General features: G+C 43.0%; 1 protein-coding gene across 1 annotated transcript in view; it reads left to right on the top strand.

Annotated features, from left to right (window-relative positions):
- Positions 1-882: 882 nt before the first annotated feature.
- The window catches only part of PSTPIP1 (proline-serine-threonine phosphatase interacting protein 1), a 34,766-nt gene continuing 22,384 nt past the window's right edge, over positions 883-13,264 (top strand). The window contains exons 1-2 of the mRNA XM_010183260.1: positions 883-1,025; positions 4,654-4,728. Coding sequence (XP_010181562.1) covers positions 883-1,025; positions 4,654-4,728 — 218 coding nt within the window. The remainder of the gene's footprint in view (positions 1,026-4,653; positions 4,729-13,264) is intronic.

Raw genomic sequence — 13,264 nt, 5'->3', positions numbered from 1 at the left:
ACACACGGATATGTGTGATGAACTGCAGCCCTAGACCACAGCAGAGGAACATGGCCCTGAGCCACAGACTGCAGAGCCCTGGTAGGAGATAAGAGCTCTGGCTTCAGGGCAACAAATGCCACCCAGCTCTATGACTTTGCCTGTCTTGTGTGTCTGGAAATCACTGATTGCTTTGGCTGGCTCCATTTGCCATGTGAGGTCATGGAGCAGGACAGGCTGCAAAAATACCCGGAGGCACCAGTGAATCTCATGTACTGCATAGGAGATTGGATGGTGAATGCAAAAGCACGGGAAGCAGGACTCATGGGCAAGCGTCTCAGAAACACAGACTTTCAACTTCCTGCAAACCCAGTGTCCACATTCCTAAGCTCTCCACATGCCTATCTTCTACTTGTTTGTTTTGGTGTTTGTTTTTTTTTAAAAAAATCACTACTCTGCGTATCACAAGATTTCTTCACTTCTCCACTGGCATGTAGACAGCGGGTCACTGTCTTACTGAGAGTCCCGTGGCAGTGAGTTCACTCTGACCATTCTTTTCAGAAAACAGTTGGGGAGAGGAGCTCTTAAGACCTTGTCCTTAAGAGCTACTGTACATCTCTGCTCTGCAAAGATCCTGCACCCAGTGCTAAACATGACTTCCCCAAAAAGAGAGTGGGTGCCACTTTCCACACAGCAAAATTTGTGTCCCACTTCACTTTTCAATATTAAAAACTGAACATGATTTAATAAAAGCTTTTACAGACTTTCACTTCGGAGAAACGTCACCCATACTTGTGCCCTTAGCCCTGCCCCAGCTGTCATTGCTCTGGGTAAATCTAAAGGCCCATTTGGATTTTTCCAGCCCGTATGACTGAGAGCAGGTGTCTGGTAAACCTGCAAACTATGTGCAAAAATCACCTCAATTTTTTATCTTTCTGTCTTCAGTGCAAGGAGTTCACCTTCCACACTGGCTACGAGGTGCTCGTACAGCGGCTGTTGGATGGGAGGAAGATGTGCAAAGATGTGGAGGATTTGCTCAAGCAGAGGTAAGAAAATCAGAATGAAAAAAGAGGGAACAGCCTTCATTTTCTTTCCTGTTTGGCATCTGGAAAGGAACAGCAGGCTGTTTCTGCATTTGTTAGTGATACTGTTTTACATAGGAAAGCCTGAGTGATTTGAAGCCCAGACTTCTGACATGATTTGCAAAGCTAGGTAACAAATAGAAATTACAAAGATTTGAGAAGAGAGGCTGAAAGAATCAGAAATCCAGAGCTCCACTAAGACCCATGTCATTATTGGTCCAGAATCACACAGCAGCACATACATCTACAAGTAGCCTTACTGAATTTTCCCATTTACAGGTAGCAAATGACGTGCACATTTTTCTTTCTCTTTAAACATGCTGTTTGCGCAGGTGCTGTTTCAATTTCCTACAACTACCAAAAAGGGGCCATTTTTCAAATACAGACAAAGCTACATAAGATGTTACCAAAACCCTTTCCTAGATACCCAAGACAGCCCACATCGTTCACCAACCTCACCAGACTTTGAAAAACAATATTGGAATCTATGTCCATCCTCTACATGCTTCTTGAGTGCCCCTCAACAACAGCTCTGGACAGCTGACACTTTTGTGGGTGAGAAAATACGTATTACACAGGTGCTCCGACCCCTTTGTTTGTCATTTTTGTACTTCTGACTTAGAAAAAAATATCTGAAATTTAGTTCTGTTTTTAAGCGGATGGGTTTCAACAGTTTCAACATACAGCATGAGTCGTACACGTCTTCATGCATGATCTGTAAGAAACATGACACAATAAATTATATAGATTATATATTATTATAGATTAAATATTCAGCAGATAAGAGTTCATCTCTTATCTCATCTCTATAGAGCAGTTCTTCTCTGAACCGTCTCCTTATGAGTATTGTTCTGCCTTTCTCAGTCACAGTCTGCTTCTCCTTCCCATGCTCTCCCCACTTATTTTCCTGGTTTTATGTTGGTTTTCTGAAGGCTACTTTTCAAGCACTGGGGCTTTCACAGGAGCGTGAGCTCTCAAACAGGAAGTGCACTATTTCACAAAGCATGAAGTCTCCCATCAAAGTCTGAAGCTATTCTAATTGCTTTTCTTGACCAACAGTGGAAGCATATTTAATTGCTGTGTGTCACTCATCTGTCTGGTGGTATCTTAGCTTCAACTGTTTAAAATAGCTCCTTTGTGACTCATAACTTAGAGATCAGAATGACATTGCAGGCTTCAGGCACGCTCTACACTGCAGCATGTATCTGATGCTATAAATGCTTGTGTATCTTTCCAAAACATACTAGACATGTTTCTGCAAGTTGCAGGATAGGGTTCTTCCTGGATTGTGGTGGAGGCACAAAGGACTTTCCACAGAGAATAAAAAATACACATGCAGTCATTTTGCAGATTTGAAAGCTACAAGAACAGATGTTTCCATGAACTTTTGCACACTTCCAAAACATCTCAGTGAGCGTGCGTATGTGCATGCACGTGTGTGTGTACATGTGTATTAGGGGAGGAGGAAAAGGCAAAAAGATAGCAGGCACTGAGTCACAGAAAGAAGGTATTATTTCCAGGGTTTTTTGGAAGATGTTTGCTTCAGCTTATCCTTATGTCATTCATGGGAATGACCTAGGAGGAGATCAAACTATGGGATGAATCTGTGTTCCTAGAGGCTGCCCATATCATGGGCTTGACGCCAGAATTTCAACAAGGACGAGTGCAGCAGCTGCTCTGAGGCCTGGAACCCTGGCCCTGGCTACACGATCACTTGATCAATTTTCTACCCAGGACAATTACTTTTGCTCCCAAATACCTCTGTCTGGTCCAGAGGAGGGCCTAAGAGATTGGGGAGCGATATACAGTTGTATTCCAGAACATAAGCCCAGATTTAAAACACAAAGTAAGTTCCAACTCTCGATGGCTGCAAGGAAGCTTAGAAGCTATGTGCAAGAGTACTGGAAAGAGGGAAAGGCAGCACCAAGATGTGAAAAGCAAAAACTCTGACACAAAAATATTTCTTGTTACTAACATCAGTAGAAAAATAACCTATTCTGCTTCTTCAGTGTTATGCATCTCTGGAGTACATTTCCATGTTGATGAAATTTCATTCATCTAACATGAAAATGAAGTGGTACCTCCGTGTGGCCTGTCCATATTTTGCACCCCCTTCTTCTAGGAGGAATCCTAAAGCAGTGACATAGGAATACTAAACCTCAGCAATTTCTAGTGCAGGATGACAGCAAGTAACTAATTGCACATGCAGTGCTAGACATATGGGACCCACCGACAGAGGCCAGGAGCAGCCACTACTCCTGGCTGCAGCAGCTGTACGCTGCTGTCCGACCCATGCTGCTATTGTACCAGCCTGACACATCTCCTTGGACTGGGGGAAGGTCCCCAGGCCCAGCCTGCCTCAGGTTACAGGAGATGGCTGCAAACCAGTGTCATTGCACCAGAGCCACTGGTACAGCTGGCTACAACACGAGGTGCTCCCAGCTGTCAGATGCAGAGGAACAGTCGAGAAGGTGTTGAGTATTTCCAAATGGAGACCCACCCTGAGAGCTGTGTGCTGCAAAACTGAAAGATCACTCCTCAAACTGCTGGAACTCAACAAATGGCAAAAATAAAGCACACTGTGGCTGAGTGGGAAGACAGATCTAAGAACAAACCTGTGGGGTTACAAGGCCTTGCACCAGCATAATTTTGCTCAAAACTACTTGAAATCCCTTTTGAGAACTGGATTTACCCCAGACGAAATCCCACTCTGAATCCTAGCACCAGGCTACCTGTTCATTATTTATTATTGACCATTCAATGGTTTTTAGCAGCTGCTCAAAGGCTGAAAACACAGTTCCGCCCCGGTCTTGCACCCAGGAGAAAGGAAATAACTTATTTAGTACAAACACTTTTTAAAAAACAAACAAACAAACGAACCAAACCCAACAAAATGCCAGAGAATGGACTTCCAGAGCTGGGGGAGGGGGAAACAGCAAAGAAATAACTGCATCTCTTCATTAACCGTAGAAATGGAACTACTTTCCTGAGTCACTAGTTACAATTCCCCATCAGGTGAGACATCGCATCATGTTGTACCCTCCATAAAACTCTCACAGCCTCACCTCACAGCTAGGAAGGCCCCTTCCCTCTCTGCCCACTGCAGCTGCTCAAGCAGCACCTCATGTTTCTAGTTTCCTGCTGCTCCCAACTCCTATTTATTCAGAACCTCTCTTAAATGAAAATTTAAAGTGAAATACTTTGGATCCTACTCTTCACTCCCCTCCCAGCCCTCATTTTGATGGGTCATCTTTTAGGTTGCTTTTGCAAAAGAGGCCTTTTGTTCTCCTGAGCATCTTCACTACACTTCCATACACCTCTTCTTCTAATTGAATGCAGCTTTTTGGGGACAGAATTGTACCCAGCACTCCATGGTCTAATCAAAGCTATGGATATGGGAATTAATTTTCTCTCATTTATTCTAGAAACAATTAATCCAAAATATTTTAGAGGTAACTAACAGTACTAGAGCTGAGAAGAGAGAGAAATTAAAGAAATGGTATTTCTCATCTTTTGTGCCTCGGATGCAATTACAAGATCAATGTGATCCCGGTACCACTAAGAGAAATTGAATAAGTTTTTCTTTTAACAGAGCACAGGCAGAAGAGAGATACGGGAAAGAGCTGATTCAAATTGCCCGAAAAGCAGGAGGACAAACAGAAATCAAGTAAGGAATTCTTTCATTATTAGTGTGAATAAGTATGCACTAAATTAATAGCATGATATCAAACACCGGTGTTCTGCCTACAAATGGGGTCATAAGCTTCTCACTTCAGGAAAAATGGGGAAATGCCATGGTCATTCAAAGCAGGATTCACAAAATCTCTATTTGAGAACTGCCAGTAGGTCCTTATTGAGAAAATTTTTAATTTCAGGATTGCTACCAATGTTTAATATTTGCTTCCAAAAGCAAACTGAGTGATGGGCAAGAAGGAAGAGGCTGGGGAATGTTTAGGATGGTGGTTTGGCAGTTCTGGGAAGCTGGGTGGACACAGAGAGACTATGACAGAACAAACCCAAAGTGTAAAGACACCAGAAGTTAGCTTCTGCAGCAGGAAGAAGACTTAGCTTAGGAATACAAACTTTAAACCTCTCTGAAAGGACTTCATTTGAGATAAATCAATGGAATTACTGAAATACACCAGAATGACATGTATTTTTCTCTGTCTCCTCTACTACTATCCTAGATCATGTTTAAATTGTGCTTGGAGGGGAAGATATATGTTGGCATGAAATTTAACTTAATAAACACTGCTGATAAACTGCTGCTATTATTGATGGTAGCAGCAATAAAGAGACATTTTGTCATTATTGTAACAAGTAATAATACAGTAATAAGGTGGCAGAGGATTAAGATTTGGGGTCACAGAAGACAGGTCTGAAAATAAGACCTCAATCTAAACACAAAAGAGCCCTATTGATCCCTGGGGTCTCCTACCCTCATCCATCCCATATCTCATTTCTTAATTGCAGTCTCCTTTTTACGTCGATTTATCACTCTCAGTGTGAGTAAGGTTTCCTGTTCATATTTTATTGGAAAAATTAACCTCAAACCCTTGCACCGCCAAGGCATGCAAGTACCAGGCAGTCACCCGCAGCACTTGCTATTGATTTGGTGGTGGCACATCCAGACTGACAGCAAAGCGGTGCATTAACCCAGGTGCCTGGTAGTGCAGAGAGCACTGAGGCTCACTCCAGAGAACGTGCAAGTCTCTCCTCCCTTGCTGCTCCAGCTCTCCCTTGCCCCTGGGCAATGCAGTAAGGTATAGCAGGGGTCCTAGCAAAGGCTGCTGGAGATGGCTTCTACCTTCCTGGTGTCTCAATTCACGGTCCTAACTGGAAAAAGGGAAGGAGAAGAAAAATGATCTTGAAATTAAAATAGCAGATTAAGGATGGATGGTTTCTTCCCAAACCAAAGGGTAAGATCAGCATTCCAGGATTAACCGAAGGCTCCACTTACACTTCTTCACTGGCAGTGCAGGGCAGGCAGAGCAACTGTGTTCAGAGACAGCTTTGGCTGTCCTTCTGAGACTTAGTGGATAATTCATGGGTCTGACCCAAGAGATCATAAGAGCTTGATTTAGAGGCAAAGCCAAGTCCCAGAGTTGGGATATGGATCCAAGTTCTCCTGAGGTTGGGGGAAGTTTGGACTTGGGCCCAGCTCCACTTTGATCCAGAAATTTTATAGCTTGGCATAGAGAGAAGACCAAATATACCAACAAAGCAATCTGCAGAGCTGATTTACTGCATTGCCATAAACCCACACCTGGTCTGGGTAGCGACCAGCTTTGCACTGATATTTTTATCAGAGCACATGTCTGACCATATCTGTTTTGAAGCAGAGAGAGGACACTTTGCTTTCTGTCATTCAGCGTCCTCTGGTTGTTTAAGGAGTTACACAGATGGACAGTGAAAGGCATTTGTTCAGAGTAAACACTTGAGAATCAGAGAAAACTGGGGTCTATTCAGAGCTGGAACAACTCATAAAAATGAAATATTTTATTTTAGTACCTTAAAATGTTTGACATGGCGTGAAGTTTCTGTTTGTTTAGATGACATCGATTGCTGTTCTGCTCTAGTCCTTCACAGAGACAAGAGAAATGGAACCTATGTACTACCTAGAATAGCAAAACCTTGAAAGGACGATGCTGCAGCCATCCCTGTGCATTGCTCCAAGTCCTTCCCCTTTATAGGACTCCTTATTATCGACTAACACACTGAGTACTAATAGTGTTACAAGTACTTGACAGGCTGAACAGAGCTGTTCTCATCTTTAAATGCAGCTTTGGGTAGCAGTATTTATCAGATAAAGTCCCATGAAGACATTGTGCAGGTATTTGTACCTAAAACTTGCATCTGACAATCACTGGGGGAAAAAGTAGCTTCCAGGTTCTTTTTGCAGAACATTTTACAGAACTTTCCATGTGATGCCATGTATAGCAGAGGAGCAGGGATTACTAATTTTAGATCACTCGCTCATTTTCTTGCTAATGAATTGTTATCCTCTAGTCTTAAATTCAGACATCTTTTAAACATGTCACATACCAAGGCTTTCTGTCACTTTTCGTGAGAAATTATTTCACACCCCAGTAGTTCCCAATATCAGGAAGGTACCCGATACCCTTTCAAAAAGTCAATGAAGAGAACAGAGAAAATCCATCCACAACAGCCACCCAAAAACTTCCACCCTCAGAAAATACTGTTACAAACCAAGGTGAAGAGAATAAGCAGAGTAAATACAGGCAGTGGGGAGAGGCCTGGGGAAGTTGATGGCACACTGCTCCAGGTAGTGGACATCACTGTAGGAAACAGTTCTCTCCCAAGCCTCCCTCATATTTTAGAAGTTTTTAGTTTTGAATCAAAGAAAAGAACAATTTCAACATTTTTTCAGGCTCTTCCCTTCTCTAAACTTTTGCTTCAGCTGGAGCAAATTGCTGAACTCAGCTAAATGTATAAATAGGTTCAACTGCCCATTTTATTTACCGAAAGACACAGATGAAGAAAAATGCTGCTGACTCAAAAGAAAGATAGTAGAGAAGGCTCACTGAAATGTAACAGCAACTCTGGGATCACCCTCTGCTGCTTTGAGAAATATCTAGGTGACAGTAGGCAGCAGGTTTCTATCCTATGTGCTGTCCAGTGCTTGTTCCCTCAGCATCGTTACAGCTCCTCTGATGGAGAACTGACCCCTCAGGGCAGAGGCAACTACAAGAAACGCTGCACTACAGAGTATCAGCAGTAATATAACATCCTGGCCTGGGAAAAAGAGGACAATGTTGTGTCTCCACCTGCAGACTCCTTAGCACCAGAAATGTGGGAAATCACTTTGACCTGAGACCTAGCAGTTTTTAGCACTGTTACTGGAGGTGTGACAACTGCAGTGAGGTTCTCGCTGCTCTTTTTCAAACCAGTACTGGACAAGCTGCAATGAGGGAGATGTGCTGCGACAACTTTTTTATTTTATTTTTTATGCATAAGAAAATTTTTAAGAAGGCACAAAGACAGGGTTTCTAAAAGAAGCTGGTGCTGGTTACCATGGGCTTAGCAAACAAACACTCCAGCTTCCAGCTCAAAAAATAAAAGTTCCCTATAAGTGCTACCTAACAGCCAAAGCGCATAACCACTCAATAGTCCAGCCTGATGCAAGCAAATTTAGGCTTTCTAGCTGCTCGCCTTTGCCTCCGGTGCTGCAGTTGGTAGAAACTACTTCCTATAGGCAAGGGAGATACCCTCTTTCCAACCCATGACACAGATGTAACTCAGCAGTTGCTACAGGCAACATTATAGAGTTTAAACTGCAGTATAGTTTTGTACCCTCCATGTTCTGTGTTGCACAACTGGGAGAAGATGCACAGAAACCAGGGATTTTCAGCTGAGTTACAAACTGAGATCAAGTGATTTCATGCTCATGTACAGAAGGATGCACACACTTGAATCTAAATGCAAGGCTGCAAGAAGGGTCACACAATTTCAGACCAAAATTGCTTCAGCCTAATATACTGTCCCCAACACTAGATCCCAAGGGAAGAGTAGAACAGGGCAAGCAGAGGAAGATATTTCTTCTAAATAATCTTCTAGCCTTAGCAATTGGTAGTTCAGGGGCTGCCACACCAGCAGCTTTGTATGTAATAGCCCCCAAAGGAGTTTTCTTGAGTCTTTTTCTTAGTTGAAACCCTGAAATATTTTGGCATCCACTGAGTCTTAAGATAAAGCAATGCACTTTCCTGTGAAGTGCAGAAGTGCTTTCTTCGTTGTTGATTTGTAGCCCACCTCACCACACTTGCTGTGTTAGACCAGACACACATGACAAAGACAGATTAGCTGCCTTACATCAGGGTTCCTCAAGTCACATCTGCACTGATGAGCTGCAGTCCCCCTGCCTGTCCTGGTTCTTACAAACAAACCCAGGTCCATAATAACACTAAAACTATGGAAAAGGCTAGATGCTTTTTTCAAGGTAATCACCTGGATATGCCAGTACAGTCATGGATGTGCTGGGAATGCTGTTCCTGGGAATGCAGGTAGCTGGGAAGTCTTAGAATCATAGAATCACAGAATGATTTGGGTTGGAAGTGACCTTAAAGATCCCCCAGTCCAATCCCCCCTGCCACAGGCAGGGACACCTCCCACCAGACCAGGTTGCCCAAAGCCCTGTCCAACCTGGCCCTGAACACTTCCAGAGAGGGGGCATCCACAACTTCTCTGGGAAACCTGTGCCAGAGTCTCAGTGGAAGCACTGCGAGAAGAACAGGTATTGGGAGGGAGCATGAGAGAAGCATCAGTTGTATGTGTACCTCTCGAGCAGATCAGACCCAGGAGAGTGCAGGCAGCCCCTGAGGAGTGGGTGAGGTGTGAGGATTGCAGCAGTCAGGATGGAAGGATGGATGCTGCACAGAAACAGAGCTCTGGAGCTCATCTATCAGAAGTCAGGGCTAAAATTAATTTTTAAAATGTCTAAATTCCTGAATCACATTTCATAGTCTCTAATCATAAGAGAAAGTATAAAAAAGATAAGTACAAAGCTACAGCCATTCATTCTTGGCAAATGCCTGGTTATACCAATATCCAGTGGAGGAGAGTGAACTACACATTATAGAGTTTAAACTGCAGTACAGTTTTGTACCCTCCATATTCTGCATTGCACAACTGGGAGAGGATGCACAGAAACTAGGGATTTTCAGCTGAGTTACAAACTGAGATCAAGTTTGCAAGTGTTTGCTGGTGGCGCACACAGCAATGATGTCTCGACACGCTACAGACGATTCTCAGCAGAGCTCATGCCTTTAAGAGGAAACACCTTTCAGGCTGCAAGGTGACTGGGAATTTCCATGCAGTAGCTTTGGGCAACATTTCAGCACAACAACATGAAAACAGAATATACTACAGAGCCCAGGTTTCAGATACATCCTCAGCTTCAGCTGAAATAGAGCCTCTGGGAACAGTTCTTTTGTAAAATAACTGATGTAAACACGCAGTAGCTGGTTAAATTCTGCCTGGTCTGACAACAACTATTTTTGTCATTTGCTCTGCTTGTCTCTTCTTATGTATGTGATTTCCTACTTTTTTCCTTCCCTCTTTTCCACTACCATCTTCTTCAGACCTCAGGAAAGGGTAGTTCCTTCAAGCTTGTGTCTGCTCTGCCCTTCTCTGCAATGCCTGAAATAGAATATTTCAGCAAGTGTAAGGTGAGGGCATCCGTAACGAAATGTCAATTGCTGCTTCCTGTGTATAAATATAGTGCATCTGTCACATAATATACAGAATCCTGTGTGTTATTCACACATCATTCCTGAACTGAAGCTAAAAGTCATTTTCGAAGGTCACATCTTTCTATGGTTAGTTATTCTCCACTGAAATGTTCTGAAGCAGCACAGAGTTTATACACTTGTATTTTGAATTTTCAGGACCCTGTGGAAATGGATCTAAGTACGTACTCTGAAAGACCTAAGCTCAGTTCTTGTTAAATCCAACCTAGGTAAGCTCTCTGGTGATGAGGATAGGCATTTTTGAGCAGTGCTGCTCTCTTTCTAGGAGACATGAGGAAATTTAGTTTTATGTTAAAGGTACAAAAGTTGTTTTGATTATTTTAGTCTTTGATTTGAATGGCATAGGTCTATCTGGAGTCACAAGGGGTCCAATTTGTAGTTTACGAGCACAGATTTATAGGGAAAAGAAGGTACACGGAGATGCCATCCTGTTTGCTCCCCTGCCCCAGCAAATTCTGGGTGTTGTGTCCATGCTCCCAGTAACCAGGTCTGGGAGTGATGATACAGCCCCCTTCCCATTCAGTTTGGGGCTGTTTCCGCTTCTGACACATATCTGGAAGCCACCAAGCACCAGAAACCAAACATGTATGCAGACACACCACGGTACTAGATGAACCCTCCATGTTTGTTGGTCCTTTCATGAAAGATATCTACACCCAACTTGACACTAAGCCCATTCTCCTGTAATAGTGATATGACTATTCTTGATAGCTAGTGCCTTGCCATCGTGAATTTACAGACAGACAGAAACTTGGGCTCCCCTGGTCAAAGGGTGCTGCTCATGCCTTTTCTCTGACACAGGTAGCTTCAACATCACACCACAGCTGGGAACCTGTACAGAAATCTTTGCAGTTGCACTGAGTGCTTTTGCCTTTCTGTTTATTGCTCCTCTGAGGACAAGAAGAAAACATCCTATCAAAATTAATTCTTCGATGTTTTCACCACAGCCCCACTAAGCAATTTTAGACACGATTCTCCTGTGAGTCACTTTGCTATGTACCTGGCCTAAGACTTGATAGTGACTTAGTTACCTCCCTGTTAAAAAAGCACACCACCACCCCCTTTTCTTTTTTGCAATGCAGGTAGAGTCCCACGTGCAAATTATTTGAGACCAGATGCTTCTGAACTTGTTTCCCCCACACTTTGCTACCACCACTGGGCTTCACAGAAAGAAATGCTGGTAAACCCACATTGGGTCTTCCTTCTGTGGCAGGAGAAAAGACAGATGCTGACCATGGCCTCAGAGGAGACTGGCACTGAGCTGCTTTCATAACCATGTTATCAGGATCTGAGTTACTGGAGGCAGAGGGTGAACAGGACCACTGGAAAGGGGTCTGTAAAGTTCACCCGGCAGAGACTTCTCTCAATTTCAGAACAAATATTTTAAAAAAATAACAATAGGAACAGAACATTGTAGATCATATTGATGTTAAAATGGAAACCTACCAGAAAGGAAGTTTGATTCACCAAGCAAAGGTAGAAAAGAAAGAAAATTTTTAAACAGTTGTGGTTTTCCGGTTAGAAGAGCCTGTTTTACCTTCCTGTGTACAAGATGTAAAGATACTCTGAATTACTCAGTTAAAGCAGTCTCTAATTAAGTGAAAAGGCAATGTACTGAAGAAAAAAAATAAAATGCCCAAACTATCAAGCTTACAATTGCAAAACAAAGAGTGTGGTGCAACAGTGTACGTAATGAGTATCCCTGTGACCTAAACACTGCTACTGATAGAGCTCTGTTAATTACATCTCTGGTGCCATAAAATTCAGCTTTTGATGACTGTGAAGCAGAAGGCACCAGCACTCGATCTGCAGTGTGTTTCCTGGTGGTCCTCATGTCATGGACAGCCTGCTGTCCAGCAACAGTCCAGTTCACTAGCAAAAACTGGGTCCAAAAATGAAGGGAGAGAAAGCAAACAGAGAGAGCAGCTAGGACGAGTTCACTTTGGAAAGTGTTTTGCAATCTACAAACCAAGAATGCTAAATAATGGGTGAGATTTATTGTAGTGAACTCCTCTTGGTTCCTCTGTTCCTCTAAAAGCTTTGCTATTCTCCTCCTCCCCCTCCACTTGAAAAAACAAACACAGAAACGTGTATTTTTCACAAGAGGAGCTCAGTTCCGCTGTGCTCGAGTAGCAGGAGACCACGGTAAATGAAGGCAGCAGCCAGGGTCCGTATTCCAGAAAACGTTAAAACTTCAGTCGCTAGATGGCAAAAAATCACCAGAAGTTGCTGCAGAGTTGCCGCTGCACAGCTTCCGTCTGGTCCCTGCTAGTCCAGATTCAGAGTCAATTCTGTTTCCACCAGAAATTCATTTTGACAAATCCAATCTTTAAATGTCCAAAGCGGAGTTGTTTAACAAACATGCACAGTAAATTTGTGTCCAGCCTTCTTTTCAATGAGACATTTGCAGGAGGCTCCGTGAAGGGAAGTCCAGAGGGAAGGCTGGTGCTGTCTTTAGCTGGAGTGGTTTAACAGTCTTCCAGAATGTACGTGGACATGTCAGAAGTGAGCAATTAAAAACAAAAAAAAAGAAAGAAGAGACAAATCCCACATTTTCAATTTTGCTGGAATTGTTTTCAAGCCCAGGTTTTCAAACTTGGCTATAGATACAGACCAAACAACAAAACAGTTGCTACCACAATGCCAGACAGATAAAACACTCTTTTCAAGTGTTCACGGCCATGAGACATCCTCACTTTGAATGCTTTAGAATAAAGCCCTTATCAATCCTATTAGAAAGCCGAACCCACCCAGAATAGGTAACAGGTACTGTACACAAAACAGCACAGACAAAATTAAAACTCACTTGTACATCCGCTGTACGAGTTGCTTCCATTAAACTCTCCGAAGCACTGAAATGATATATTTCACTGATATTATCAGAGCCTGTAGCAGCAACAAGGAGCTAATCTATAGCACTGCTGCTACAGCTAGCAC

Source organism: Mesitornis unicolor, unplaced genomic scaffold, assembly GCF_000695765.1.
Source record: "Mesitornis unicolor isolate BGI_N332 unplaced genomic scaffold, ASM69576v1 scaffold15614, whole genome shotgun sequence".
In the NCBI taxonomy this organism is placed as follows: Eukaryota; Metazoa; Chordata; class Aves; order Mesitornithiformes; family Mesitornithidae; genus Mesitornis; species Mesitornis unicolor.
Note: the sequence above shows the minus strand (reverse complement) of the source record. Positions and strands in the feature narration are given on the sequence as shown.